The sequence below is a fragment of the Colletotrichum costaricense genome, assembly GCF_030867565.1.
Source record: "Colletotrichum costaricense strain IMI 309622 chromosome Unknown Scaffold_1.1, whole genome shotgun sequence".
Taxonomy (NCBI): Eukaryota; Fungi; Ascomycota; class Sordariomycetes; order Glomerellales; family Glomerellaceae; genus Colletotrichum; species Colletotrichum costaricense.
The window spans coordinates 2,623,137-2,648,524 of record NW_026848230.1 but is presented as its reverse complement, the minus strand read 5'-3'; the positions used below and the strand labels follow the sequence as shown (position 1 = coordinate 2,648,524).

The 25,388-nt window shown below is 54.1% G+C and overlaps 8 protein-coding genes across 8 annotated transcripts; 2 read left to right on the top strand and 6 right to left on the bottom strand.

Moving 5' to 3' along the window:
- Nucleotides 1–942: 942 nt before the first annotated feature.
- CCOS01_00933 (psi1) lies at nucleotides 943–2,304 on the bottom strand (the record flags this gene model as incomplete). The annotated part of the gene is made up of 3 exons (XM_060449129.1): nucleotides 943–1,236; nucleotides 1,302–2,058; nucleotides 2,225–2,304. 3 exons carry the CDS (start codon nucleotides 2,302–2,304, stop codon nucleotides 943–945), a joined length of 1,131 nt encoding a protein of 376 aa, XP_060320567.1.
- Nucleotides 2,305–3,678: 1,374 nt separating this feature from the next.
- Nucleotides 3,679–6,738, bottom strand: CCOS01_00932 (ubiquitin interaction domain-containing protein; the record flags this gene model as incomplete). The annotated part of the gene is made up of 7 exons (XM_060449128.1): nucleotides 3,679–4,413; nucleotides 4,473–4,729; nucleotides 4,785–6,104; nucleotides 6,189–6,320; nucleotides 6,382–6,457; nucleotides 6,511–6,567; nucleotides 6,640–6,738. 7 exons carry the CDS (start codon nucleotides 6,736–6,738, stop codon nucleotides 3,679–3,681), a joined length of 2,676 nt encoding a protein of 891 aa, XP_060320566.1.
- Nucleotides 6,739–8,210: 1,472 nt separating this feature from the next.
- Nucleotides 8,211–8,953, bottom strand: CCOS01_00931 (ubiquitin-conjugating enzyme; the record flags this gene model as incomplete). The annotated part of the gene is made up of 2 exons (XM_060449127.1): nucleotides 8,211–8,738; nucleotides 8,804–8,953. The coding sequence occupies 2 exons, from the start codon at nucleotides 8,951–8,953 to the stop codon at nucleotides 8,211–8,213; spliced, it is 678 nt and encodes a 225-aa protein (XP_060320565.1).
- Nucleotides 8,954–10,887: 1,934 nt separating this feature from the next.
- On the bottom strand, nucleotides 10,888–16,083 carry CCOS01_00930 (uncharacterized protein; the record flags this gene model as incomplete). Its single annotated transcript, XM_060449126.1, has 6 exons — nucleotides 10,888–11,646; nucleotides 11,700–12,121; nucleotides 12,174–13,173; nucleotides 13,236–13,574; nucleotides 13,639–15,789; nucleotides 15,871–16,083. The coding sequence occupies 6 exons, from the start codon at nucleotides 16,081–16,083 to the stop codon at nucleotides 10,888–10,890; spliced, it is 4,884 nt and encodes a 1,627-aa protein (XP_060320564.1).
- A 708-nt stretch (nucleotides 16,084–16,791) lies between these two features.
- CCOS01_00929 (uncharacterized protein) lies at nucleotides 16,792–18,978 on the top strand (the record flags this gene model as incomplete). Its single annotated transcript, XM_060449125.1, has 2 exons — nucleotides 16,792–16,861; nucleotides 16,934–18,978. 2 exons carry the CDS (start codon nucleotides 16,792–16,794, stop codon nucleotides 18,976–18,978), a joined length of 2,115 nt encoding a protein of 704 aa, XP_060320563.1.
- Nucleotides 18,979–19,248: 270 nt separating this feature from the next.
- Nucleotides 19,249–20,014, bottom strand: CCOS01_00928 (imidazoleglycerol-phosphate dehydratase; the record flags this gene model as incomplete). Its single annotated transcript, XM_060449124.1, has 2 exons — nucleotides 19,249–19,661; nucleotides 19,741–20,014. 2 exons carry the CDS (start codon nucleotides 20,012–20,014, stop codon nucleotides 19,249–19,251), a joined length of 687 nt encoding a protein of 228 aa, XP_060320562.1.
- Nucleotides 20,015–20,721: 707 nt separating this feature from the next.
- CCOS01_00927 (centromere/microtubule-binding protein cbf5) lies at nucleotides 20,722–22,036 on the top strand (the record flags this gene model as incomplete). Its single annotated transcript, XM_060449123.1, has 3 exons — nucleotides 20,722–20,768; nucleotides 20,834–21,110; nucleotides 21,566–22,036. The coding sequence occupies 3 exons, from the start codon at nucleotides 20,722–20,724 to the stop codon at nucleotides 22,034–22,036; spliced, it is 795 nt and encodes a 264-aa protein (XP_060320561.1).
- Nucleotides 22,037–22,302: 266 nt separating this feature from the next.
- CCOS01_00926 (uncharacterized protein) lies at nucleotides 22,303–24,203 on the bottom strand (the record flags this gene model as incomplete). Its single annotated transcript, XM_060449122.1, has 3 exons — nucleotides 22,303–23,513; nucleotides 23,587–23,838; nucleotides 23,918–24,203. The coding sequence occupies 3 exons, from the start codon at nucleotides 24,201–24,203 to the stop codon at nucleotides 22,303–22,305; spliced, it is 1,749 nt and encodes a 582-aa protein (XP_060320560.1).
- Between the last annotated feature and the right edge of the window lie 1,185 nt (nucleotides 24,204–25,388).

Here is a 25,388-nt window from a genome sequence, read left to right as displayed (position 1 = left end):
TTCCGAATTACAGGCTTAGAATACCACTTACTTTTGAACACATACTATAGAAGAGGGGATCGGTCCAATATAACCGCACTCCAGGAACGGGAAATATACAAAACAACCTCACCTGCTGTGTCCAATTTTTCGTATGCTTACCTTACCCTACACAAGATCTATTAGATGTGTAACTAAGTGGACGGTAGCTCCCGAGGCAAACTCCACTAGCCGCAAGGATACAGCTCGCTCGGCCTGCGCCGGGATGCACATGGGAAATTCCAGCACAACAAAATCGGGACGACGGGAGGGCTGGACACCTCTCGGTCCCGAGATGCGCGAGTGAGCCGTCTAGTCGTGGTAATGTCGTCATTGGAGCCTGGTCACAATATGCCGACCATCTGAAGAGAACATGGTGGTATCTATTGCAAGATGTTGAATAGGATCAATGTTCAGAGCTCAATATTAAATTCTGAACGTTGGCTTCTCGCGCCATCGTGTCCGCCGTTCACCCCCTCTACCACGACAGCTCTTCCCCATTACGATTGTGGCGGTCGTCACAGCTCATCAACTAAACGAAAAGTCACTTCCTGGTGCCAGCAGTCAGGCTGTAGTCACAAATATCACAACGACACTTGAGTACGTGTCACTATAGTCTTAAGCTTGAATTATTTCATATCTAAGTACCTCTGCGCAGGCATCACCTCTCCACCAGCAACTCAGCTCCTGTTGCCTGCTCATGAAATGCGCAATGCTCGTAGAGGGGCAAAAAGGAAAAGGCCAACCCTTGGCCTTGTAAAAGCAGAAAACCCAACCACGCCCCAAACTCCTATTCATGATGAGCATACCGGCCAGCCAAACCAAAGGATCATCTTGTTTACGGTGCAAACACCCCCGGCGCAAACTCGCGTCGCCTTAGCAACGTCTCCGCAAGCCCCTCCATCCCTCACTCCTGAGTTCCCTTTACAGAATCTCCTTCAACTGCTGCTTCTGCGCCGGTGTTAAGCTCGTGGGGAACTTGACATTGTACTTGATGACAAAGTCGCCCCTCGTTCCAGGCTTCTTGGAAATGGGCATGCCCAGGCCAGGGTACCGATCGGAGCTGCCGGGCTGTGTGGGGCCGTTCTTATCGAGGTTCAGCTGCTTGCCGTCGATCGTCGTCACCGTCCGCTTCCAGCCCGTGAGGGCCTCCTTTAGATCCAACTCGACAGTGTGAACCAGGTCGTTATCTTCGCGCACGAATAGCGGGTGAGCTTTCTGTAATATTCGTTAGTACTGCCATATCTCTGGTTTTCGCATCGGGAATGTGGTTGTTAACGTACCTCTTCCAGAATAAAGTGTAGGTCCTGCTGGCCGCCTTCTTCCTGGTCGCCTACGCCCTTGAACTTGATCTTGCTTCCCTTCTTCAGACCCGGCTTGATGGGCACCTCGAGAACCGTATCAGTCGTCGTCCTCTTGCCCGTGTCGTCAAAGGTCTTGCGCTTAATCTTCATCTTCTTCGTCACGCCACGGAACAGCTCCTCCAATGTGAGTGGGAGAGGCCGCTCCACCGTGGTGACCTCGGGCGTCGCCTCCCTCGCCCCCCGCGAGTCGCCGAACCCGCTGCTGCGCATGCGCGATGATCTGCTACCCCGCGGGCCGCCGGCACCGCCAAACGTCGAGAAGATGTCGGAAAAGTCGTCCATGCCGCCCGCGCCGCCGCCGCCGCCACCGCCCATACCGCCAGCACCAGAGCGCATGAACTCGGCAAAAACGTCATCCGCCGAGCTGAAGTTGAACCCGTTGCCGCCCCCTCCTGTGCTGAAGCGGAACGTGCGTGCGCCGCCGCCGCCCGGCATGCCTCCTCCTCCAAAGTCGAAGCCACCGGGCATGCCGCCCCCAGCGAAGGGGTTGGCGCCACCGGCATCTGGAGGAGGGGCGCCGCCTCCGCGGAGCAGGAACTCGAGACCGTAGTCATCGTACGTCTTGCGCTTCTCGGGATCGGAAAGGATCTCGTAGGCCTGGGAGCACTCTTTGAACTTCTCGGCGGCGTCTGGGTTATCCTTGTTCTTGTCGGGGTGCCACTTTAGTGCGGATTTCCTATGTACGTGAGATGGTTAGCATACTACGGTCTGATATGGCCGTGTGTGGAGGCAAAGAGGGCGATTGGGCCACGCCGTTGGGCAACGACGGGTAAGAGAGAAGTGAGGGGCAGAAAGGGCGAAAGGACAAAAAACAAGTTTCAGGGAAGGCTATTGTGACTTACCGATAACCCTTCTTGATTTCATCTTGCGTCGCCGTGGGCTTGACGCCCAGCTGATCGTACAGCTTAGTTTCTTTCACCATTGTTCAAGACTGTCGTGTGATTGTTGTGTAAAAGTCGACCAGTCAATTAAACGGAGGGGTAAAAGTAGTGTGGATATCGCAGCGAAACTGTCACTTGTCTTCGCTGATGTTGTGTCTTTCGTGTGTCACTTTGGGTGACTTTATGTCTGAATCCTTGAATGTTGCTTTGCTTGCGCAGTCAATCGACGTGCGTGTAGGTAGTGAACTGCAAAAGAAAAAAAAAAAAGGTTGGTGGTTTTTTAAAGAAAAGAAGAATTGGAGAGAATGGTTGGATGATGCAGCCGACTGTCTGGGTCTCGGTGCGTGATATGTACCTCTACGTAAGGTAAAGTTGGTCCTTACTGCGCAAGGTAAAAAGCCAAGAAAGACTGGGTCACCGAGGGGAGCCCAGAGCGTCTAGTGGTAGAAAAGCACCCCCGGCCGTCTTCAATGGAAGAAACAGGGCGTGATTGTGGAAGGTTCGGTGCCCGTCTCTCTCGAGAGGAGCCCAGCCCCAAAGAGCAGGGGGGTGGGAAGGGAGAGCCTAAGAGGACGGGATTGGCGGGAGCAGGAAGGAAGGAGGGGGAGCCTCGACCACCTTTACCCCCGTCCCCGTGTGACTTTGCGACCCAAAACCTGGCGGGGCGTCGAATCGGGTGATCTCACTCGAACTGCCTCGATGGAAGAGCGCAGAAAGGCTGGATGGGGCTCGTCCAGTCAGGCCCTTGGTCTCGAGATTGTCTGATCACAAAAGTATCCATACAATCCTCTACATCTAGATAGTACTTATCCAGTCTTTTAGTAAACGGGGTCCTGAGATAGGTACTTATGCTCATGATATCCTTCATTCCAGACGAGTATCATCAGCCAGGGAGCTCTTTGGGCAGCAGGGAAGCAGTCGCAAATGGACAATGACGAAAATGGCGGGGTCTCTTGCCGTGCGGGAATAGCGGAGTCAGGCTCATGCCGTGGCTCGAGCGCCGCTTCAAGCCACTATATCCCTGTAGCGTCTCTCAATTCTCCTAGTTGAATAAGAAGCTTCGAGAACCTTCTACGCAGTTATCCGACATACGTAGTACAAGATAAGGCACCTACGTCAATGACAATATTGATCATTGGTGAATTAGGTGCAAAGTAGGTAGGTACGCATGCTTGCATCAAATAAACCGAGCCAATGGGGTATCCAATGATTGATAATCTCATCGCCTATTGCATACATCATCATCATACCATGTCAATGCCGTGTTGCGCTGTGCTGTGCTGCAGAGCCTCCGAGAAGCAAAAGATGCTTGCTGCTTTGCATACCTCTCAAGGCTTTGCCTGTATCGTTATGCCTTTGCAAGTCTCACTGTGTAGACCAAACCTTCCCCCCTGTAATGCTCTCTAGTGCCCAAGCTACTGATGCTCATCGGGAATCTCCATATCCATCATTTTTATCGTCTTTTGCTCATCTCTGGGGTCGTGTGCCGTTCCATAAATCGAGTGTCTAGCCATGAATGGCGATCCGGCCCCGCTTCCGCTCCGTTCCTGCATCTCGGGCCCCTTGGCTGGCTCTTCCACGTCTACGTCTGGCGTCACTGTACGACTAATCTCTGTGACGTCGTCCGTGGGAGCACTGGTCGAAAGGCCGTCCTGTCCCATGCCTGGCCCGTTGATGTCGTAACCTCCTCGTGCCTTATCTTGCGTCTCACTAGAGTACATGACCTGGGCTAGACTCGAGTTTTGTGTCTCTGTAGTACTTTGCCTGGTCGACAGATCGGTCATTTCCGTGTCCATGGTGCCGTCTCCGTCGCCGAATGGATCCGTCTCAAAGTCCCCGGCGCGCGAGTTTGTATCGCTGTTGCCCAATGAAGCTCGGTTGGTTGCCATAGAATCGACGCTGCCTGACCGGTATTTCCTCTTGGACGGCGAAATTGGCGACATGTTTGTGTTTCTCAAGTTGGCCACTTCCTCCGTGGTTTCCTGGTTCAATTCTTGCCTGAAAATCTTGTTCTCGGCCTTTGCGAACCGTAATAGGGCGTCTGAAAGCGGTGACACAGGCGTATTGATTGCGTCTTCTGTAGCATACACGAGCAACGGGTTCTTAGTCTCAAAGTAGATTGCGTCAACCACCTGTTGGAAGGTGTATTTCTGTAATAAGTCAGCATCCAAGTGAGTCCCGAAGAGAAACACGCTGCAGCTTCGCGTACCTCGGCCTTTGCGTATTGTTTCGCACTATAAGACAGCCGCCACCACTGATCTACTAAAGTCGGCGTCTCATCAATGTCAATGAGGGTCGGCTCGGCTCGCTTGCAGACATATGTCACGTTTTGCTGCGTTGCTATTCCCCTCAAGAGGTACTTCTTGCCAGTGAACGGCTTGCTCAAGCCTGGCTTGTCGGGGTCAGTCAGTATAGTGTTGAGATACTGCTTCCTTTCCTCAAGCCTCTCACGTTCCCACTTGAGTTCTGCTTCCATTATTAGTGGCCGATAAACATATGGTAAAAATTGAGCTCGACGTACTCTGTTGCTTTTCTCTGACTTGAGCAAGCTGCCACTTGCATCTCTGGAGCACCTTTTGCGAGCCCTTGAAAAGCTCCTCCTCGCCTTCAGACAAGACACACGGCACGTCTTCTAGACGAAGGGTACCTTGCTCATCGTCGTCTGACTTTCGCAGCTCTCTGAACCGTCCCAGGCCGTCCAGATAGTTGACGTGGCTCTCATACTCCTTGATTGTCTTCTCCAGCATTTCCTCTTTGTTGTGGACCTTGTCGGTCTTCGGATCAATCCACTTAGTGAGCTCGAACTCCTTGGATTCGGCCTCGTAGAGCATTCTATGCACCCACGCAAGGTGTTCCTGGCAGACCTTTGCCTCTTCCTTCCGGCTCTCTAGATAGCGCTCTGGATACCACACTTCGGGAATGTCAAGCTTATCGGGCGTGCCATCGCCATCGATAACAACTGTCATGACCTCGCCCATGTCGTCGAGAACAACCATTCCGGTATCCGCATTGAGCTCCAGCCACGTCATGACATCGTGCCACACGATCCAGTTCCAAGCTTCGTACAGAGACGTCGTCTTTTCATATTGACTCTTCGTCAACTCAAAGTTCAAAAAAGCAAATCTGTGTGGGTCCTGAGTCCTCTCCAAGGTATCTGTAGACATGGGGCATGCTAGGTGCGTCAGGGGTTTGATGACATCGGCGTCGGTCTTCTCGACGAGCGTGTCAAAGAACTGTCTTTCGGTAGCGAAGTTGGTTTTGGGAACCAGATCAGCCATGGAATCGACAGAACCGTAGCTTCTCTCAGTCAGGTCCAAAAAAGCCATTAGACGATGAATCTCCTCATGAAAGTCCGGCTTCGTGTCGTCAGCCCACTGGAGGTCGCCTTGGTTCATGGCGGCCAGGACGTGAGGGGCGTATATCGGTTGACCTTTCCACCATTCGCTGTTGTGGCCATAGCTGGCAGCTTGTTCACCACCCTGCAGTAAGATATTGCGTGCAAGCGGAATCTCATGCAGAATTGTCAACACGGAATCCAGATGGTGCTTAGATGTACGTGCCGTGGTTCTCTGCACAAGGAACGCCGGGGCGTCATCTTCTCGCTTCCTCGCAGAAGGGGCGGGGTCGTCATCGACTGTCGTTTGGTACGAGCTCGTTGCCGTCGTCACCATAGCCCAGCTATTCGAGTCGTAGTCAGACCTGTTGGCAGGTCCAAAGTGTGGGGCGCCGGCGCTTCCGCCCGTGACGCCGGCTTCCTGAGGTATGTAGTCTGCATCCCGCTGGGAGTCTCGAATGGCCCTGTTGTAATCGTCCTCTTCTTGCGCAGCAGTACTGGGAGCTCCTAATGTCCATGGTCAGCCAAAGCCCCACACAACAGGGAAGGCAGTACCGGAAAGGTCCCCGGTCGTCCAGTCAATCATCCTACCAAGCGGCGATCGGTTGTTTGTTCTCGATGGAGGTCGTGAGGGGGCACCTGCTGAAGGCCCGTAGAAGCCGTTGTCGGGTGGAGGCGTAACGCCTTGTATGACGGCATTGTCGGGGGCCTCGATGTTGAAAGCTGGCCAGCAAGAGTCAGCAACACGATATCTCCAGCTGCTGGAGCGCAGGACCAGACGCACCTATACCCGTGTGGTTCGGCTCCCCGTCACGACTGGCTCCGAATGCTGTGTCGTCCCATGTGTATTTCCTCCGGAACTGGGAGCCCTGTTAGCTGCGATGAAGCGCTCTTTGACCAGGGCACGACATACCACGTCGACTCCATCTATCAAGACCTCTGACGCAAGCTCATCCCGATTGCTGTTGCTCTGTACTCCACGTCAGCCCTTCTGTGCAGTAGGACGAGCACCGCGCTTGCCCAACAGCCGCCGTCATCTCACCTTGAGTGCCGTAATGACGATATTACGGTCTCTGGCGGGGTCAAGGCCCGAGAACTCAAGGAAGTTGTCCACATCCTCAGGCGTGGGTTCAGGCGCCATGTTGTAGAGCCACCCTCTCAGACAAGAATATTGTTGTCGAATCGATTCGTTGCGAATGGTTCGATTAAAAGCGACGGTGGTGGAAGGGTCGAGGGTAGTTGCGCATGGCTATCGAGAAAGACGGGCTGGAGTCGTAGGTGACCTGGCGCATGTAGCTTTGCCAGAGAGAGGCTCGGAGGTGTGGGTAGTGCCAAACGGAAAGGACCCGACGTGCTGTAGAGGCGACCCGGTCTAGGCGTGATGCTGCCCGTAAGGGTGCGGAAGAAAGGTCGGAAGGCAGCACTCAGTAACAGTACGGGAGAAAGCAGTGCCAGCGGACTCGCAATTCCACCCCGTTCGTCTTGTCGTCAGATGGGGTCAGGACACCTCACGTTCGGTATGGTACCTAAGGGACGTGGAAGTGGCATCGGATGCAAGTACGTAGACCTGTGCTGAGAAGGCCCCATGAGCTGTCTGTCCTGCCGATTGCTCTGGTGGACAGTGCGTCCCAAGGTACGGAGTAGCAGCGGCACAAAGACACTTCCCCACCATCTGCCGTCACCATCACTCTTTACCCTCATAGGCACCTAGCCTTTGGGACACAATTAAGCAAACATGTAGATCGAGCTCTAGGCTCAACTACTTAGAGAAAGGAGAATAGTCGGCAATAGGTCTTTCTTCCTGATGTTACCCATCTACTTCGTAAAAAGTTAGGTAAGACAAGGTCATTGAAAACCCTCATGGATGCTGATGGTGTCAGCGGGGCAAATTTACACTTTAAGCCCCTTACGGCGCTGAAGGATCGGAACGGCGTGCACGTTTACGGCCACTGCCGGCCCAGTCGTCGCGAATGTTGGACCGACAAGCGGCATATGGAAAGTGACCGGAGTAGGTACGTAAAGGTGCGATAGACTGGCCGAGAACGTCAGGGAAAGTCTGCTTATTACCCGCAAAAGGTACGGTATACTTTCTCAGATAATCGAGCTTTGCTAAATTTTCCCACAGTGGCGCACTCTGCAGTTGCTCAGTTGTAAAATCATTGATTGGTCTAAGTGCGGTATCTCATACGCTGTTCTGGCTGCTTGGTTTGCCAATCAGCCACCAAACTACTGAATCCCGCCCCCTTCTGAATTCTCTGCTTTTGCAGAACCAAATATGAACTCCCGTATCCCTGTGTGGAAGCCCTTCCCAGAAGCCCTCCTCAGACATTGAATGATGCCAAACCCGTAAAAGAAACCAAGACGCCGTGTTAGCCTAAGCAGGCCGTGCTGACAGCCGGTAAAACGCCCGGGGCCGTCGCTATGCATTATCATGCGTGTAGAGGAAGAAAGATGCAAGTAATGTGAGAGATGGAAAAGAAGACCACCGCAAACGCCGCCGCCGCCGCCAAGTCAGAGTGCCCGCCGGGAAGTGTTTGCATTTCTTGGTGTCGCAGGTTCAAGTTGGAGCAGAAAAGTGTGTGCTGAGTCGATTCCCATGTTCGAGGGTTGGAGTCAAGGCTTATCGTCGTCCGCATCCTCGTCTTCATCGTCCTCGTTGTACTCATCCATGTCGAAGTCGCTATCGCTGCCGCCCAAATCAAAGTCGCCCTCGTCGTCCGTCTCGTTCCAGAAGGCGTCGTCGTCGATGGGCTTCTGAGGCACAGGCTCCAGATCAGCAGATGTGGGGAAGACCACACCCTCGGGAATGTCCTTCTTGGACTTCGCGACCGTATCTTGCGCTCTCTTCTGGTACTCGGCGCGGTTGTCACGGTAGAGAACGCTTGCGTCGACGTTGGCGGGAGAGTTGATCTCAGGGTCGTCCAGAAGGAGCAGGACAGAACGCAAGACCGACTCGACGCCCTGCAGAGGAGACCAACGCTCGCAGGCCTGTTCGCCAGACTGCTCGTCTTCGCCGGGAGTGTGGAGGATGGAGATGCAGAGCTTGCCGTCGGTGTAGATGTTTGGGTGGCAGATATTCTTGTTGAGGAAGCGGAAGGTGGGAGGCTGGTATGGGTAGTCTCGAGGAAACGTCATTTCGGCCTAAGAAAAATTCAGTGAGCCGTGTGCTTTTATAGTGTATTTGGGGGAGGGAAGATCAAACAAACCTTGAGGTAGCCTCCGTTGAAGGCGCTGTCAGGGTTGACGACCATGAGGCCAAGCTTCCAGTTCAACACATTCCGCTCGTCGACATCAATGTGAACCCATTTCTCCTTCTGCAGGGTTTGATATTCACTCATCAATCGCTTCTGCGCCATGATGTTGGAGTATTTGTAACGGTGAGGTGGCGGTGATTAGTATGCGGGAAAGAACCACTTAGTTGTGAGGGAGTGGGATGAAGTTGGAGCGATGAAATCGATTTGTCGCAGGGAAGAAGATGTCGGAATTTGATACGATGCAAGTATGCAATTGTGTGCACGAGCAGCAGTAGAAAAAGGAGGGCACTCGTGTGGGCAGACAGTGAAGAAGGCGCACCGCAAGTTCTCACAAGAGGCGTGTGACCAGAGAAAGGAAGCGACGATGAGGTGGGATGGAGGGTATGGAGGGGCGAAAGGGGATGACTCGATAAACCACCGACCTGACTCGGAGTGGGCGGCAGGCAGGCGATAAGATAAAGGGAGACGGGAGGACCGACCCGTACGTATGAAGACCTGGGGCTATTTGGTGGGATTCGGGTGTGTAAGAGTATGAGACGGGGAATGGAGCGGCGGTAAAGGCCTGGTCCAGGGAGAGAGATTTTATGCTGTGTGCGATGTGAGAGAAAAAGAAGAGGGCATCCGGGGACAAAGCTGAACAACGGGAAGTCGCGATGCAAAGAAATAGTCTCAAATTTAGAAAGCAGCAATTCCAGCCAGAGTCTGAGGTAGTCCCTTTGCGATTTATCAAGGTTCCCTGCCATGAGGTACTCCGCAAGGTTAGTAGACCGGAAACTGCCCTGCCTGGACGATTTGGGATACCATGGGACCAGGGACCACCCGAGATGGCTAGACTCCTCAAGGAGGTCACGCAGTGTCTCGGATCCGTGGCCAGCTTCAGAGCCGTCGTCTGTCCTTGGCCCTAGCAGTACCAGCACCCTACCTTGCGGAGTACCTAAGTACTCCTTGTCTGACGCTGTCGGGTGCCTCTGCTTCTGGCCCTTGTCTTGTTGTCCTTGGACATGCGACGACCTTGCGAAGTATTCGCACAACAATGTAAAGGTCACTTCACCAGTGCAAGCATCAGTCAGCCAGCCAAATATACCGCCACCAACAAACCTTTCGCAATGGAAAATCTTTTGTCTGCTCTGCCATCAGTATTGCTGTGTCATCTTTGTGTATGTTTACTCGACCTCGCCTCCGCCACCTCCAGTCTTCAACTCCAAGCCAACAACACACTCTGACACTGCAAAGGGGTGGTGGTCCGGACTCGCCATGCACCTCACAGGCACTGCCAGGTTTCTCTTTGTTGTCTGTGCATTTCAGCCTGTCACCACATCAGGTACCAGCACAGCACTTACACCGCATGATTCCCTCGAGTATCCCATCTACCTTAGCTACTGTTTCCAAATACTACCCAAGATGACTAAGGACACTCATACGGATAAAAGTTGCAAATAATACGAGGTCCATCATAGTATCCATCCTCTATAATATGCCATCAAGGTATCTGTACAAGTTGGAAATCAACTGATCAAACGCTCCAAAATACTTCCGTTTCGGTACCTGACCGGGAGCCTCTGTCCTCGCATAACGACCCGGCACGTAAATCCTTATTACCTACTTTACATACATGGTATGTCGCAAGAAAGGCGTCACAGTAGTGTAGGTAAACCAAGTCGAACCCCAGATAAACTCAATGCTCCTTGGTCCGATCGTCCCGACCCAGCCATGCAAAGTCGCAGAAACCCACGTCACAAGTTACCGCCCCGGCATCGGACCCCTGCTTTCCCGTTCATTGTGCTGGTTTTGGCACCACCGCTGCCAACCGCCACGAACCGCCACGACCTACACCAAGGGATTGTTCTTGCAGACTCGAACGAAATTGGTGCTTCGGGTACGAACTCTCGGTAGAAATGGTGGAGAAAACCGATACAAGACCTTGGAAAGGAATCAGGTACAAAATAATTGAGCTTCCAGGGATTCTTCATTTCTTTATTTCTCTGTGTCTTGCGGCAGCAAGTTACAAGCTCACCCCATCTACCTTACCCATCTGACTATGCTCCCAAATCATAGTAGATGCAATTCCCTGTCCGGAAGTTGTATAGAAACGCGTGCCGGCTGCCGCCGCTGCCGCTCTTCTTCTCCCACGCCCACTTCCAATTCAGCAACATGTCGTGAATCTCCCTCACGTACTTCTTCTCCGCCGTCGTGACGCTGTGCTCCACCCGCCGCCAGCTCTCCCCGTCCGAAAGGCACGTGTCCCGGATGAGGTCCATCACCTGATCCGTCGTCTCGATGGCCAGGATCGGCCCGTCGAGGAACGACCGCACCAGGCTCGCCGCGCTCACCTGCGCCTGCTCCACGACCGTCCTGCGATTGAACTTTTTGCTCCGCGTCCCCGCCACCAGCACCCGCACGTCCTGCTCCTGGTGGTGGTACGTCTCCATCGTCGCGTTGGTCTCGGCCTGCTGCCCGCCGCCACCGGCCCGCGACTTGACCATCGCCGCCGACTTGGACTCCTTGGAGTCCCGATCCCGGATCTCGGCGCGCAGCCATGAGAGAAGCTGCGCCATGGGTATGTCGACGTCCGGCGTGTCCTTCTTGTCCATGGTCTTGACCTTGAGGATGGCGTCTTGCTTGATGATGATGACCCAGGAGTAGCCCTCGTCGCGGTTGCGAGAGAGCAAGTCTTCTGGGGACCGCGCATCTCTCGCGAGCTCGGCGCTGATGTTGTGCGACCACAGAGTCTGCAGGATCTCTATGCCCGTAGACCGCAGGACGGCAGCGTCGAAGCTGGCCACGAGGGCATCGCACTGTGACTTGTTGTGAGCAGCCAGACCTGCCAGGAGGGAAAACGATGACTTACTCTCTTCGTGCTGCTAAACATGTTGTGACCCTCTTCTTCCGACTTTTTGAGGAATGCTTTTCCGCTCGTTTTTGGGGCCCTCGAAAGCTTCTCCCACGACAGGTTGAATCCCACCGCGTGGCGCTCTTCGTAATGGCTGCCAATCCTAGGACGATTCTCCCTGATGAGGCTGTCGTATCTGCCACCCGCGGCAAACACATCCTTCATCTTCTTGTCGTAGAGGCAGGAGAATAGAGTGCCGCCGGTATAGAAGCTTTCTTTCAGACTGTTCAATGGCGTGACATAGATCTTGCTTGTGACTCCAAGTCGCTTGGCATACTCCGAGACCTCTCTTAGGTGGGCCAAAGTCGACGAGGCTCGCTGATACATGTCAGTGCCTTCAAATAGTGTCTTGAGCTTGGAGAAGGCCTTGGACGGCGTATCTGAATCCTGTTAGTATGTGCCTCAAAGTAATAGAAATGGAAACCGGCAAACCTCGAAAGTCAAATCGTTGCAACTCATCGACACTGGTTGCCGAAAGGCCTACGAGGGGAGAACGCAGCTGGGCTCTGATCTTCTGCCAGGACCAGTGATGAATATTGAGCTTGCTGAGAACATCTGCCACAGCCCTTCGGGAGCCATGCTCGACGCGACAATAGTCAAAGATTAGTTGCAGCAAGTCAGAATGTCCTAGATGAAAACACATCTGGCTCGTAGACAGTGATGGAAACGTGACAATGATTTCGTCGAGCACTTTGAGAACCTCGGCCTCCTTCAGTGCCATGTCAAGGGTGGTGGTCGTGACAATGTCAAAGTCAACTTCGCCCAGCATATAGGGTTGCCCGGTATCACCCTTATCACGAAAAATATTGCCAAAAGTGAAAGTGCGCTGGACGCCCGGAGTCCCGCTGGCTTTGGCAAGCATTCTTGCGTGGCCCATTGTGAGATCAAACGGCAGCTGCAAAACGGTACCATTCGAGTCCAGGAGTCTCATGACGTTCTCTGCATAGTGGGATGACCGCGGGTAGAGGCAAGTGCGCTGACATTCCAGAGCTCCGTGTCGGCGAAATATGGAAATCAGCGTTTCCTTGACGATGCTCTGGTTGAGCAGGTCTGCCTGGCTGGGACTCGCCTCATGCATGTCCCAAGCGTAATCTTTAGCTTGCTCCAGGGGCCGTGAGAAAAGCGTCGAAAGCATCTTCTTGTAGTAAGGCGAGCTGGGGTCGGCTAGACCAGCCAACGTTCGTCTGATGGTCTCGCTTTCCATTTGCACCGGAAGCTTACCGCTTTGCAGCAATTCTGCGCTCGATGGCCTTTCTTTGGGATTGTGGGTGATGAGAGACAGGACAATATCCGTCTGTATCTTTTCGGCAGGCTTGAAATCCACAGGGAGCTCGGGACTTGGTCGCCGGAGCTTCTCGAGAACTTCTGCTCTTTGCATGCCCAACATCGGGGGATAACACATCTCGAAGAAAATGATGCCCAGAGAGTACATCTAAGCAGTGTCAGCGACACGATAACCAAATCAAAACAACATAGTTTGCGCTAGAGACTTACATCCACTTTCGAGCTGTACATCCCGCTAGACCCGGAGCGCACTTCCGGCGCAGCATACGACGTAGTCCCGATACTCCTGGTAATATCGTCCGACTCCATGGCGTTAGGAAGAGCCCTATCGACAGCAAACTGACCGCTAGTGGCCAATCCAAAGTCTCCGATCTTGACATTATCCGTCCCATCACTGCTGTGAGCAATGAAGATATTTTCAGGTTTGAGATCTCGATGGACGATACTTAGACCGTGGATATGTGCCAGACCTTCGAGAACCTGACGGAAAAGACGCCATATTTCCGGCGTGTTTTGGTACAGCTTTCGAGTGATCAGATCACGTAACGTCTATTGCTGTCAGTCTCGCCGATGGTTTCGTAGGGAGTGTATTCTGTGTGGTATGAACACTCACCCTCTTTTCGCAGTACTCCATGGAAATGTACAACACGGTTCGGAAAGATCGCTGGGGCTTGATTCTTCTCTGAATTTCCCTGCTCCTGGGGCCGTTCCCGACAGCCTGGCTGCTATCGTCGTCATCTGAATCAGTTTCTTCCTCAGAGCCTTCTTCATCGTCTTCCTCATCTTCTTCAGATTCTTCCTCGGCGTCCGAATCATCGTAGCCGAATTCCACCTGGGGATAGCCACTCGAAGACATAAAATCCAGGCCGCCGGTGCTGGTTGCAAAGTGAATCGCCGGGTCCTGTGAAATGGTATCGCGAGAGTCTTCCGTGTTCAGATCTTCCGTGGACGTGTCTCCCTCCGTATCAGACTGATCCGGTATCTCCTCAACCCAAGTGTTGTAATAGCGCACCACAGCCGGGTGACTGAGCTGCGATAGTAGACGAACTTCTTTCAGAATTTCTGTCAAGCTTGCTTGTGACCTTTGGCTAATCTTCTTGATGGCATAGATCTGCCCATCCAGCTTCTTCCGAGCTTTGACAACCTCGCCGAATCCTCCTTTGCCGAGTCGACCTTCCTCGTCGAAGTCTTCCCGGTATCTCGACGAAGTGAGAGTTCTATTCGTTGACTCGCGTCTCAATCTCGGAGGTATTGGCGATAATGCGTTTACGGAGTGGTAATTGGACGCAATTGAAGCGGTATCCTCGACGATCACAGGGGCGTCGGTGGCGAGGAACTCGCTGGAGCCGAGTTCGAAAGCACGTGGTCGTTTCTTGGGGTCCGGTTTGAAGAACCTAGTCACCAACTCCTGTAGAGGCCGCGATAGAGACATGGAGTCGGAGACAGCAGAGGGTGAGTGGTATTTTTGAGGCACGTCAAGTCCAAATATCATTTGAAGAAAAACGATGCCAAACTCCCACATATCCGTCTTTTGTGTATAATGCTGCTTCGATAAAGCTGCAGTCTCTGGCGGCAGCCAATATGCAGACTTTGCAGAGCTCAACCCAAGTGGCGCCTGTCCCTTGGAGGAGATGTTATGTAACTCCCTTTGGTAGCCTGCGTCTGACAACTTCGGCACGACTTCTCCTGTCTGTTCCCGGAAGAGCAGAACATTTCCGGCATGGATATCCTGATGCACCAGAGACTTGTTGTGCAGGAAGTTCAGGGCATCCAAGAGATCCCGTGTCCAGGCACGCACTTTGCTGGTGTCCAATTGGCCAGCCAGATCGAGCAGCTCGGCTAATGATCCCTTCTCAGCACTAGGCGTGAGGACATTGACGGTCCAGAGGCTTGCTGACGCTTTCTCGACATTGTTTTTCTCGCGCTCTACCTTGAAATCCAAGACCTCGAGCAAGTTGCGATGACGCACCTGTTTGAGCGCTTCCAGCTGACCCTCGAGTGACTGGATCTGCTTCTTGAACACCGCAGTGTCTTTTGAAGCCGGGCGAAGAACGGTCTCCTTGAGCGCCAAGTTGGGGCACTCCTGTCCGCTGCCAACGAGAGGCCAGACGGAGAAGACGGTTGAGACGGGACCTTTGGCAATCTCAGACTTTCCAAAGACAGCCTGGAAGGAAATGGCATTTCCAGTCTTGTCGGTGGTCTGGCAAGGTCTGTCAAAGATAATGCGGCCACTTTCGGGCCAGTTGGGGCCGTCCATTGTGTCGAGAGATGGTAATCCTCCGTTGGGGCGGTTCTTTTTTCGTGTCTCCTTGGCTTTCTCTTTCTGACGCTTTAATTCAACCTGCAACAAGCCACCGAGAACCCTCTCCTCCTCCTTGCTTTCCTCTTCCTTCTTGCGCTCCTCGGCCTGTTTCTGTTCTTCGGCCAACTTGGCCAACGAGGCCTCGTGAGCCGCTCTCTCCTCTTCCAACGAAGGCAGCTCGAGTCCCTTCGCCTTTGCCTGGGCCGCGTCTTCGAGAACGTCTCTGAGTCCCTCTACGATACGGTCCACCATCTCTTGCTCCTCGGTAGCAAAGATCTTGGGCTCTGTTTCGAGATACTTTTGAAGTTTGAACAGAGTGACCTCGCGAAGGTCGCCAGTGTTCTTCAGTGTTAGCAGCGGCGGGCTTCTAGGGTACGTAGCAGTCATCACCACGCCCAGCGTAACTGCAAAGTCTTCATCTGATGAAGCTCTGATGCGAACATCGAACGAGGGGTCAGATTTCTGTTTGGAGCGTCAGCATCACGCTCTATTCAGTAAAACCTTGTTATACAGAGGACAGGACGATATAGTTGTATTCATTACCTTCCAGGCACCCGGCGTCTCTGCATGCCTCATGAAATCCTCTCCATAAATGGCTTCAAGGGCGATGAGCTCGTTCTGCTGGAGCTCTTCATACTCCAACTTGGGGGCGGCCTCGGGACCCTTTGGTTTGAGTCCCGGAAAGCTTGAGTCATCTTCATTTTTCTGCGGTTTGTCGATGGGCTTGTTCCACACCCCGGATGATTTCCACGCCATATCGAGGACGACGAGAAAAGGCTTGACGAATCACCACAGCGCGAGCCGTGACAGTCCGTTACGGGAAAGCCATAATTGGTACGTTGAGCAAAGTTAGTTATTCAGATATAGTGATATGGGTGAAGAAGAGCTAAGAAGAAAAGAGGAAGAAGTCACAAGCGCAGGTCTAGCCGATGAAAGCGCCACACCGCGACCATCGACGGCTGGCGGCCTGGTGCGCTGTCACAGTACGGCGCATTCGCCTTCAGCTGGGTGCCTTACCACTGCCAAACTGAAAGTGGGGGGTCGTTTTGGGGCGAACAAGTGCCCCTCAATGATGACGCTGACCGTCTTAGTTGCTCTTTTCAGTGGGCCAAGGCGCCTGAAGCTCTGAAGAACCCTGAGACGAGGGGCAATGGAAGTGACAGACATTGGAGGCAGTGTGCACACGGGATGACTCAGCACTGTGTGGGGCCAGGGGCCGAACCACGGACGCGCCGTCCGTATGCGGTAACAAAGTAAACAACTGAGAAACCACATCTGTTCGCCGCGGTCAGATCACCAAAGACTGCGCAAATAATTGATACCTGACCCGCCGGGACACGAGCGCATGTGATGTGATCTCGTCTGTCGGACTCCGCTCAACCTCAAACACCATTGATCCGCGTGCATACATCTACTGGCACAACCAACTTCCTCCACCGATAAGAAGCCCACAAGCAACCTAGGATGTTGGGCTGGGTTCTTAGACGAGGGTTGGAGGGCGCGTCGGGGGGAAACAGAGCAAACGCAGGCGCAGGTGAGAAGACCCAGCCAGACCGACCCTTCTTTCTCGCCGCATCGCACGGCTTTTCTGACTTCTAATCCACAGCAGACGACACAACACAGATTGAGCAACCAGATACGCCCGCGCCCGTCTTTGCCGCCCGCGCACTCAAAAGCGCCATCTTTGGAACACCCGCGCGACCTGACGACGATAATACTGCCACCATGGCGCGTCGCAAGGACGAAGACGACTCTGATGCTGAATCCCGAACCCCGATGAAACAACCTCAAGGAATTCTTCTCACTCCTGGAACCGGAACCTCTCGACGGAAGCGTGTGTCGTTCGGGCACGATGTGCTGGATAACAAGAAGGTCGACAACAGAAAGGGCAAAGAAGTAGACACCGAGGAACGACCGGGGAGATTCCCAGACAGTTTTGCCGACACGACCAGCGACTCCGCAAGCAAGCGCACCAGATTGACCGAAACGATGGAGAACTCACGACGCAACAAAGGAACTTCAAGCTCGCGGGAGAGGAGCCAGACGCGGACCACTGCAGCCAGGAGTGACGATGCTGAGGACGAATGGGAGGAGGCCGACGACGACCAATGCATGCACGATATCACAATGGACCTTAACGAGCCCCATTCGCGGTCGGGCAAGTACTGGAAATCGGAATTCGAACAATATCACCAGGACGCTAAAGTCGAGATGGAGAAATTGCTCAAGTACAAACAGCTTGCCAAGTCATACGCCAAGATGAAGGACGCCGAGGCTATCGACCTCAACGCCAAACTCAGGGAGGAGCAAGAGAAGGCCGCCAAAATGGAGAAGAAGATCTCTGAGATGGCGGCGCAGATTGCTGCGAAGCAGCGAGCCAGCGGCGAAGAGAGAGACAACCCTCAGCTCATCAAAGACTTGGCAAAACAGACTGCCGTAGCTGTTGAGTACCGGACCCAGGTGCAAGAATTGGCGGCCCTTTTAGAGAACCGCGAAAATGGCGAAGACGACGAGGGGGATGCACGAAGCAGGCGCCGGCGGCAGGCTGCCTCACCACGAACACACAAGACCTTGCTCGAGGCCCAGCGAGAATTGAGGAAGGCTAGAACACAAGTCAAGGAGAATGGGCAGCTACGAGAGGAAGTAGAGCGGCTGAAGTCTGATCTCCTGTTTGCAGAGCAACGAGCAAACAAGCTCGCCGAAGAAAACAAACGGCTTGCCGAGCAACAACCATCACAGAACAAGGAACAAGGCAAAGACGCCACGACAACGGGGAAGCGCGTGGACGAGCTAGAGGATGCGATTCGCAAGAGAGACGATGAGTTACGCAAGTTAAAGTCGGAGTTTGAGAATTACAGAATGGATGCCGAAGCTACGCAAGAAGATACGCGGCGCATCTTAGAGAAGGCGACGGAGAAGATCAACGAGCTCAAGAGAGAAAACAAGACTCTCAAAGCAGGAACAGCTGATGTACCGAAGACGAAGAACACTGCTGTTCCCCATGAACGAGAGCCTGCCGTCAGAGAACAACGCGCTCAAGAGACTGACCGCTTCACTGCGGATCACAAAGGCCGTAAAACATCGACCGAAATAGGCCGCCGGAGCTTCGACCTGGTAGAATCACTAGGGAAGAAGCTCAACGAGCCAAAGTCTCAAAATCTTCGGGACAAATATCAGCGAGATGCCGACTCCCCCAGTTCAGACGACGAGCCGCCAGCGAGAGAACCACCAAGGCGCCCCCAGTCCGAAATCTTTTCGAACCGTGTCAGTCTTGACAAGCCTAAGTGGCGACCTTTTATCCCAAGGTCACCCCGCAACAGAGAATACCTAGGTCCTGATCTGAACGACCGGATTGCCACCTCGAGCGAGGTTCCGACAGGCAACACGCCGGCACCTCGACACAGGTTCTCCAGCAAGGACAAGGACGCACCAATCGATTTGCTACAGGATCGTTTTGCTCGGCTAGGGGGGCCGGGAGAGCCCGATGTCGAGGCCAGCACCATGCTGGCGGCAAACATGTCCAAGAGCACATTACCTCCGCAGAGACGAGCAGCGGCCATCGCGCGAATAGAACAGAGAAAGGCCGACAAGAGGCGCGCAGCGTCGGGCCAGAGCAATAACAAGGAGAACATGCGACCACAGCGCTCATAATGTTAATTTGCATTTTGGGGCGATTCACGTTCTTCTGCTCTTTAGTGTGTATGGCGTTTGGGTTGGAGGGATATGATTCAGGCATTGTTGTACGAGTAGTCTTTTTTGACCATCAAAGATGATAGCATGGAGTTTGGCGGGGGTATCATATCAACTCGGATTATTCAAATGATTCCAAGAAACCTCTCTCCCGCAGGCTGTGTGTTCCCCATGATTTACGTTTTTACCGTGTTTTTTTTTTCCTGTCTTTTATTTTTCCCTTTTCATTCCTTATGCGCTCAAGGTTCCCTTGGTGCTAGGCACCTCGCCCTCCTTACCAGCGACGCGGCTGGTGGCCATCTTAACGGCGACGGCGAGGGCCTTGAAGGCGCTCTCAGCGCGGTGGTGGTCGTTTTCGCCGCGGAGGCAGTCGACGTGGAGGGTGATTCTGGCGCCCTGGGCGAAGCTCTGGAGGCAATGGGGGATCATCTCGCAGGACAGGTCGCCAATCTTTTCGCGGCGAAGGCCAAGCTCGACGACGCTGTAGGGCCGGTTGGAGAGGTCGACGACGGCGCGGGAGAGGGCCTCGTCGAGGGGCGCGTAGGCGTAGCCGAAGCGGGCGAGGCCGGTTGCGCTGCCGAGGGCGGCGGCGAAGGCGTAGCCCAGGGCTATGCAGACGTCTTCTGCTGTGTGGTGGTCGTCGACTGTGCAGGGGTAGGTCAAGGTGTAAGTGGGTGGATGGTTCTCTCTATGTCTGGCTGGTTGTTACTGAGGGAGACGAACTGTGAAGGTCGCCCTTGCAAGCGATGGCCAGACTCCAGCCGGCGTGCTTGGAGAGGGCGTGGAGCATGTGGTCGAGGAAGCCGATGCCCGTGTTCACGCTGATGGTCTGGGACTTGCTTGCCTGGGAGGCGTGTTCGGTGACGGCCGCGGTGAGCCTCTCGTCCGTGTCGGGGGGGAATGCCCCGCCATCGAGGTTGAGTGCCATCTGGATCTTTGTCTCGTTGGTGTCGCGCGCGAGGGCGGCCCATCTGGGCGGGTGAGATGTTGCAGACATGGCTGGTGTGTGAATAGGTCAAATTTGATCGAGAACAGGGGGGTGTGTGAGGAATTAGTCTCAAGATTGAGGAAATATCGCAAGTGTATTGAGTATCATCAAAGCTGAATTGGGACTTTTTCTTGGAGTCACTAATCGTTATCAGTGGGCGCCGTGTGTCGGAGCTGCCAGTGGCGGGGAGGGGCAGACTTGGGATGAGGTGGGGCATTGCCCAATCATCACCCCTCAACTGTCAGCGATTGCAGCTGCCATCAAACAGAAGGTCAGGAGGGTATTACCACGATTACCTAAGGTAAGGTAAGTAAATCGTACCCGACCGCATTCTCCAATTTTCACCGCTTGGGGGGGCAGGCCCACCCAAGAGAGATGGAGCTCCAGCGGCAGAAAAAAAAGAATTGAAAAGCGCAGAGGTAGGCACGCTTCTTTGTCCTTCCAGCTTTCCCCAGCTCGCCCCCAAAAGGAGAGGACACGGGTCAGGAACAGAGCTTAGGTGACCAACACCAACACATCAGCGCTGTAGCCTGCTGTCTGATTGGTCACGTCTTCCCTTTCCCGCAACGCCCTGCCGATAAATAGTGCAGCCTGGCCAATTTGCTAGCTGCCTTGCCATCTGCAACATCACCACATTCTCTCGTTTGCTTGAACGACTTCTTACTTACCTGCCTTTTCAACGCACTGGAACACAGCTTTGCTGGACATTGGAAAATATGTCCGAGTTCCTCGATGCCTACTGGCAGGCGCCGCCTGTTGCAAGGTAAGCACAGCTCATCCCTCTCACCTTACTTCTCTTTCTCAGCCTTGCTGACTCGTCTTGAACAGAACATTTGCAACAGCCGCGTTCGTCACCTCTCTTTCTGTTCTCCTGGGCGTCGCAAACGGATACTGGTTCATCTTCATGCCCCAGTTTCTTTTCCAGATCCCGCCTCAGATTTGGCGTCTCGGGACCAACTTCTTGCTCACCGGCCCCCAACTTGGCCTGCTCTTTGACACGTACTTCCTGTACCACTACCTGACGGCGCTCGAGGTCGGCAACCCTAGGTTCGCCAGGCGCGAGGATGTCATCTGGTATCTCATGTTCGTTTGCACTGTCATCACGGTAAGTTGTTATTGTCGCTGCTCCGGCAGTCCGTCCAAAACCATGCGCTATTTCCCCTTGGGGAAACTTTCTCTATTATACACAATGCCCACACGAGAGAAGAAATATCTTCCTCTCTTGCTATACACACAACTCTCTCGCACCTCATATTATCTGCCCGCACAGTGGATTCCCACAGCTGTCAGCGGTTCCTGGAAATGAGGAAGATTACCCTCACGGCGCGACCCGTCCTCTTTCGCTTTAGGGACGTGGCTTGTGGCGTGGGCATGGTGGGATGTCTTATGGATGGCTCGTGCAACCTCACAATGTTGCTCGAGTGGTTTTCTTAGCGCCCTACATATCAATACCCGAACTCTGGGTTTTTGTTTCTCTTGTTCACTGTTTATACCATTGTCATGACCATCACTATCATCATCCAGCTTCGGCCCAAAGGAGCATGCGCTAATATCGCACAGGCACTCTGCACCTACCTCATGGGCGGAGGAGCCTTCCTGCCGGCTTTGATTCTCGCCATGTGCCGTACCGTCACCCAAGACCAACGTGGGATGAAGGCCAACTTTTACTTCGTCACCATCCCCGCTCAGCTCACTCCGTTCTGCATGATGCTCGTGTCGTTGCTGTTCCCTGGCGGATACTACACCGCTATGCTCCAGCTTATGGGCTTCCTGGCCGCTCACCTCTACGATTTCCTGTCCCGCGTGTGGCCTGAGTTCAGCGGAGGCAGCAACCTGATCCCTACACCCGGCTTTCTGTCTCGTCTTGTGCAGACGCCTCGCTTTAATCAGCGTGGATACGGAACTGCCGTTCGCGGTGGTGGCGGTGGTGGCTCCGCCCAAACTTCGGGTAGCAGCACTGGTGTATCACAGGGCGGCGGTGTTTTGCCCGAGTCGTGGAGGACAAGAGGACCTGGCAGACGTCTGGGTTAAATCAAATGCTACGATAGTCGTTGTACGATAGACTTATTCAATGATGAACATTGTATTTGTTCCATGACCCTTTCGATCACTTTGATTACCTGACGTCGCAGGCTAGCACGCTGTAAACATACAAATTACCGACCCATTCCAAAAAAACTCCATGATATCAAAAAGAGAGAACCGTCCTCCATTCCGTACAATCCTTGGTATACTACCGATTGTTCCTTTGCGCCATTGTAAGGACACATTACCCACTACCTAACTCAAAGTCCTTTCTATCCATACAGAGTACTCTTGCCGCTCCGAATCGGCATATCACCCTCGTACTCTTCAGGGTCAACCCGCACCGGCACCTGGTGCGATATTATCGCCGACCGGCCCGCGAGCGGCTCGTCTCTGAACCTCTCCTCGTGGAAGGTCAAGGGTTCCGAGATTTGCATCTCGTTTGTCCTCTCGCCGCGGTCCGCTATCGGCGTGGCGCCTTGGACTGTGATGGAGGGCGGGGAGTACTGCTTCGGCACGCGGATCCGCGGCACCGAGGGGAGGGATAAGGACGGGATCCTCCTGGACTGTTTCCGTCCGGGCGGTTTTCCCGGCGGCGGAGGCGGGATGTTGACCATCCTTGGTGTATTATTGGTGTTGTCGCTATGTGAGCCGTGGGACCTCGCGGGCGATGGCGTCCGGGAGACGGCGCGGGGCGGCGGTCTGATGCCACTCATCGTGCCTGGCTCGTCCGTGGCTGTCAGGTACGTCTGCAGGGCGTACGAGTCTGGCGTGTTGGTCTTGCGCGGGATCGCGGCGTTCACGTTCAAGTTCAGGTTCGCCGGCGGTGGCGTGGGCGTGGGCGTGTTGGTGCGGCCCGACTGCCGGCTCATGGCCCGCGGGATGTACGCCGGGTGCGTCGGGAGGGCGCTGCCGGGGCCGTGGAATCCCGAGTGCGGGTCAAAGTTGTAGTGGGCCATGTCGCGGCCGGCCTGGACCTCCTGCTCCAGCTTGTCGTAGTACTCTGCGTTGTTGTTGAAGCTGCTGTTGTTGCTGCTCGCGATGATGTTCTTTTCCTGGAGCTCGTAGTTGTACGAGTTGATGGAGGAGGATTTCTTATGGTCTCCCACGCCGCCGCCGATGGGGAGGTAAGGGCCGTTGCTGATGGCTGTGAAGGAGCTTGCGTGGCTCCGGGGCGGGTGGTGTTGGTGGTGAGGGGGCAGGTAGTCTGCTTCGTCTTGCATTCTCTGCTTGCGCTGCTTGCGGCAGTAGATGACGAAGAGGCAGATGGCACCGACAAAGACCAGGCCACCGCCGACGGCGATGCCCACGATGGTGCCGAGGGTCATGGTTGTTGAGGAGGCGCCGCCGTCGCCTGGTAGAGTCGTGTTCGTGTTCGAGTCTGTGATGTTGACGGGCTCGGTGGAGAAGAGCTGACCGGTTAGGCCGAGGAGTGTTCCGTTGCCTGGTTGTTGCTGGCAGCCGGCTTTGAGGGCAATCAAGACTTCAAGTGGGCATCAGTATATGTTGTCTTTCGTTTGTGAAAAGGGGGCGCCGGATTTAGTGTAACTGCTTACAGTTTGAGAGATAGCTTTGGCTGTCGCTTGATTGCAGACACCTGACACAGGACCACCAGTTTGAGCTTGAGAACTTGTCCCCATCGGCTGTGCAGTAGTCGTACGCGGTGTTGGCGTCTGGTGTGGTGAGGGCGGTTGCGAGAGCGTTCTTGAGAGGTCGACAGGCGCTGTTGATGATACACGGGGAGTTGATGTGGGATATTGTGTCTGGGAAATCAAAGAGGCAGACATCTACCGCGTAACGGATATTGTCTAAAAAATCTCAAATAAGCCAAGAGTTCTCCAAAGTCACACTGATAGTCCCATGGACGGAGGAGAGAGAAGGTCTTACACAGAAACCAAGAGGCGTCACTCTCCACCCCCTTGGACGCCTGGCTTTTCTGTAGGCACGAGACGCAGTTCCTAAACTTGATTCCCTTGCCCGTCGAGTGATATTGGTCGTCTTCGCAGACTATGTCGGACGAGTTGGTCCCTGATGTCGTTGTGTCGATTGCTGTTCCGTTTGGCCCACCCAAGCACAACGCCGCACAGTCTGAGTCGGGTGTAACCTCGAGGGAGAGGACGACCGTGACAAGCGAGAATACGAACAGGAGATGCCACAAAGACGGTACGGCCATGATGATTTTGCCCTTTCCACGTCCGGCTGGCCTGGACTTGAGATGGGAAGAGGGCCGGAAGGGGAGGAGGGGAGAGAGGATAGTAGGATTAAGTGAAGCCTGGGGTATTATCTGAACAGCATGGCATATCACCCTTGATGAGGAGAGAAACTCGATGGGCGAGTAAAGACGACAGACTCTATCCCGTGAGTGAGACCGGACAGAATGATGACCATCAAAGAGACAGTCAAAAGTTCATCATCTCTGAGGAGACCCCATCGCCTTTCACTTTTGCGGGAACACATTGCAGATATAATGCCGGGTCTTGAAGAGGTAGTATTACGGCACGGCTGATCCCCATGCAAGACAGGCAGGCGGCTCTGCACTTGCAAGCATTGCGAACGTAGTTAGATGGAGGTTGGTCTATTTTGAGGGTGTGTGGTAGTGGAAGGTAGTGTTGCGTTGGCTCCAGCCGGTGAGAGACAGCAGACAGCACAAAGAGGGCAGCTGTTGGTGTCCAGGTACGGTAAGGCTCTATCCACTGGCGCACGTCAATTTTCGTTTCTCCAGATCGTCCAGGCCAGCCCGGGGGTGGTGAGGAAGGATTTTCGCCAGAGAGCTGAGAATAGCAATGAGAAGAGCCAAGATGGGGGAGCGGGTAGAAACGTGAGTCCAATGAGACGGCGCGTAGTTGTGAGCCCTTGACGGCTGTAATCGCGCCCAGGCTACGAGCACGACGAATCACAGAGAAGGAAACAAGAGAAGCCCACAGCGCCAAACGAAATGTAGGTCGGGGGGGAAGAAACGAGAGATGCTGAATGGTCGAGTGACTTGAGAGACACGCGCACGCGGCACACGGGAAAGGTTGAAACGGGGAGAAGGCAGCTGCTGATTCGTGAACAGGATTGAGTGGTTTTGCAGGCGCCGGCCGGGCATGCGGCCTGCTTTCCTAGTCTTAGTCTCTAAGACAACCCTTGTCAACGACTGAACAAGGTATCTCGAGAAGAACCTTGACCAGCCATTTAGCGGCCGTCTTCCCGTCCAAGAAGGCCCGCATTCTGGCAGCTTGACTGAGTTTAAAAGACGCCCGGCGGCGGGGAAATCAGACCACTTCTGACCACGGCCGAAATTGCCACGCGACTAGAGATCTTGAACGGACGACGGGGGCCAGCTCGGATGTCTTCCGTCTACCTACTCGGCTACTCC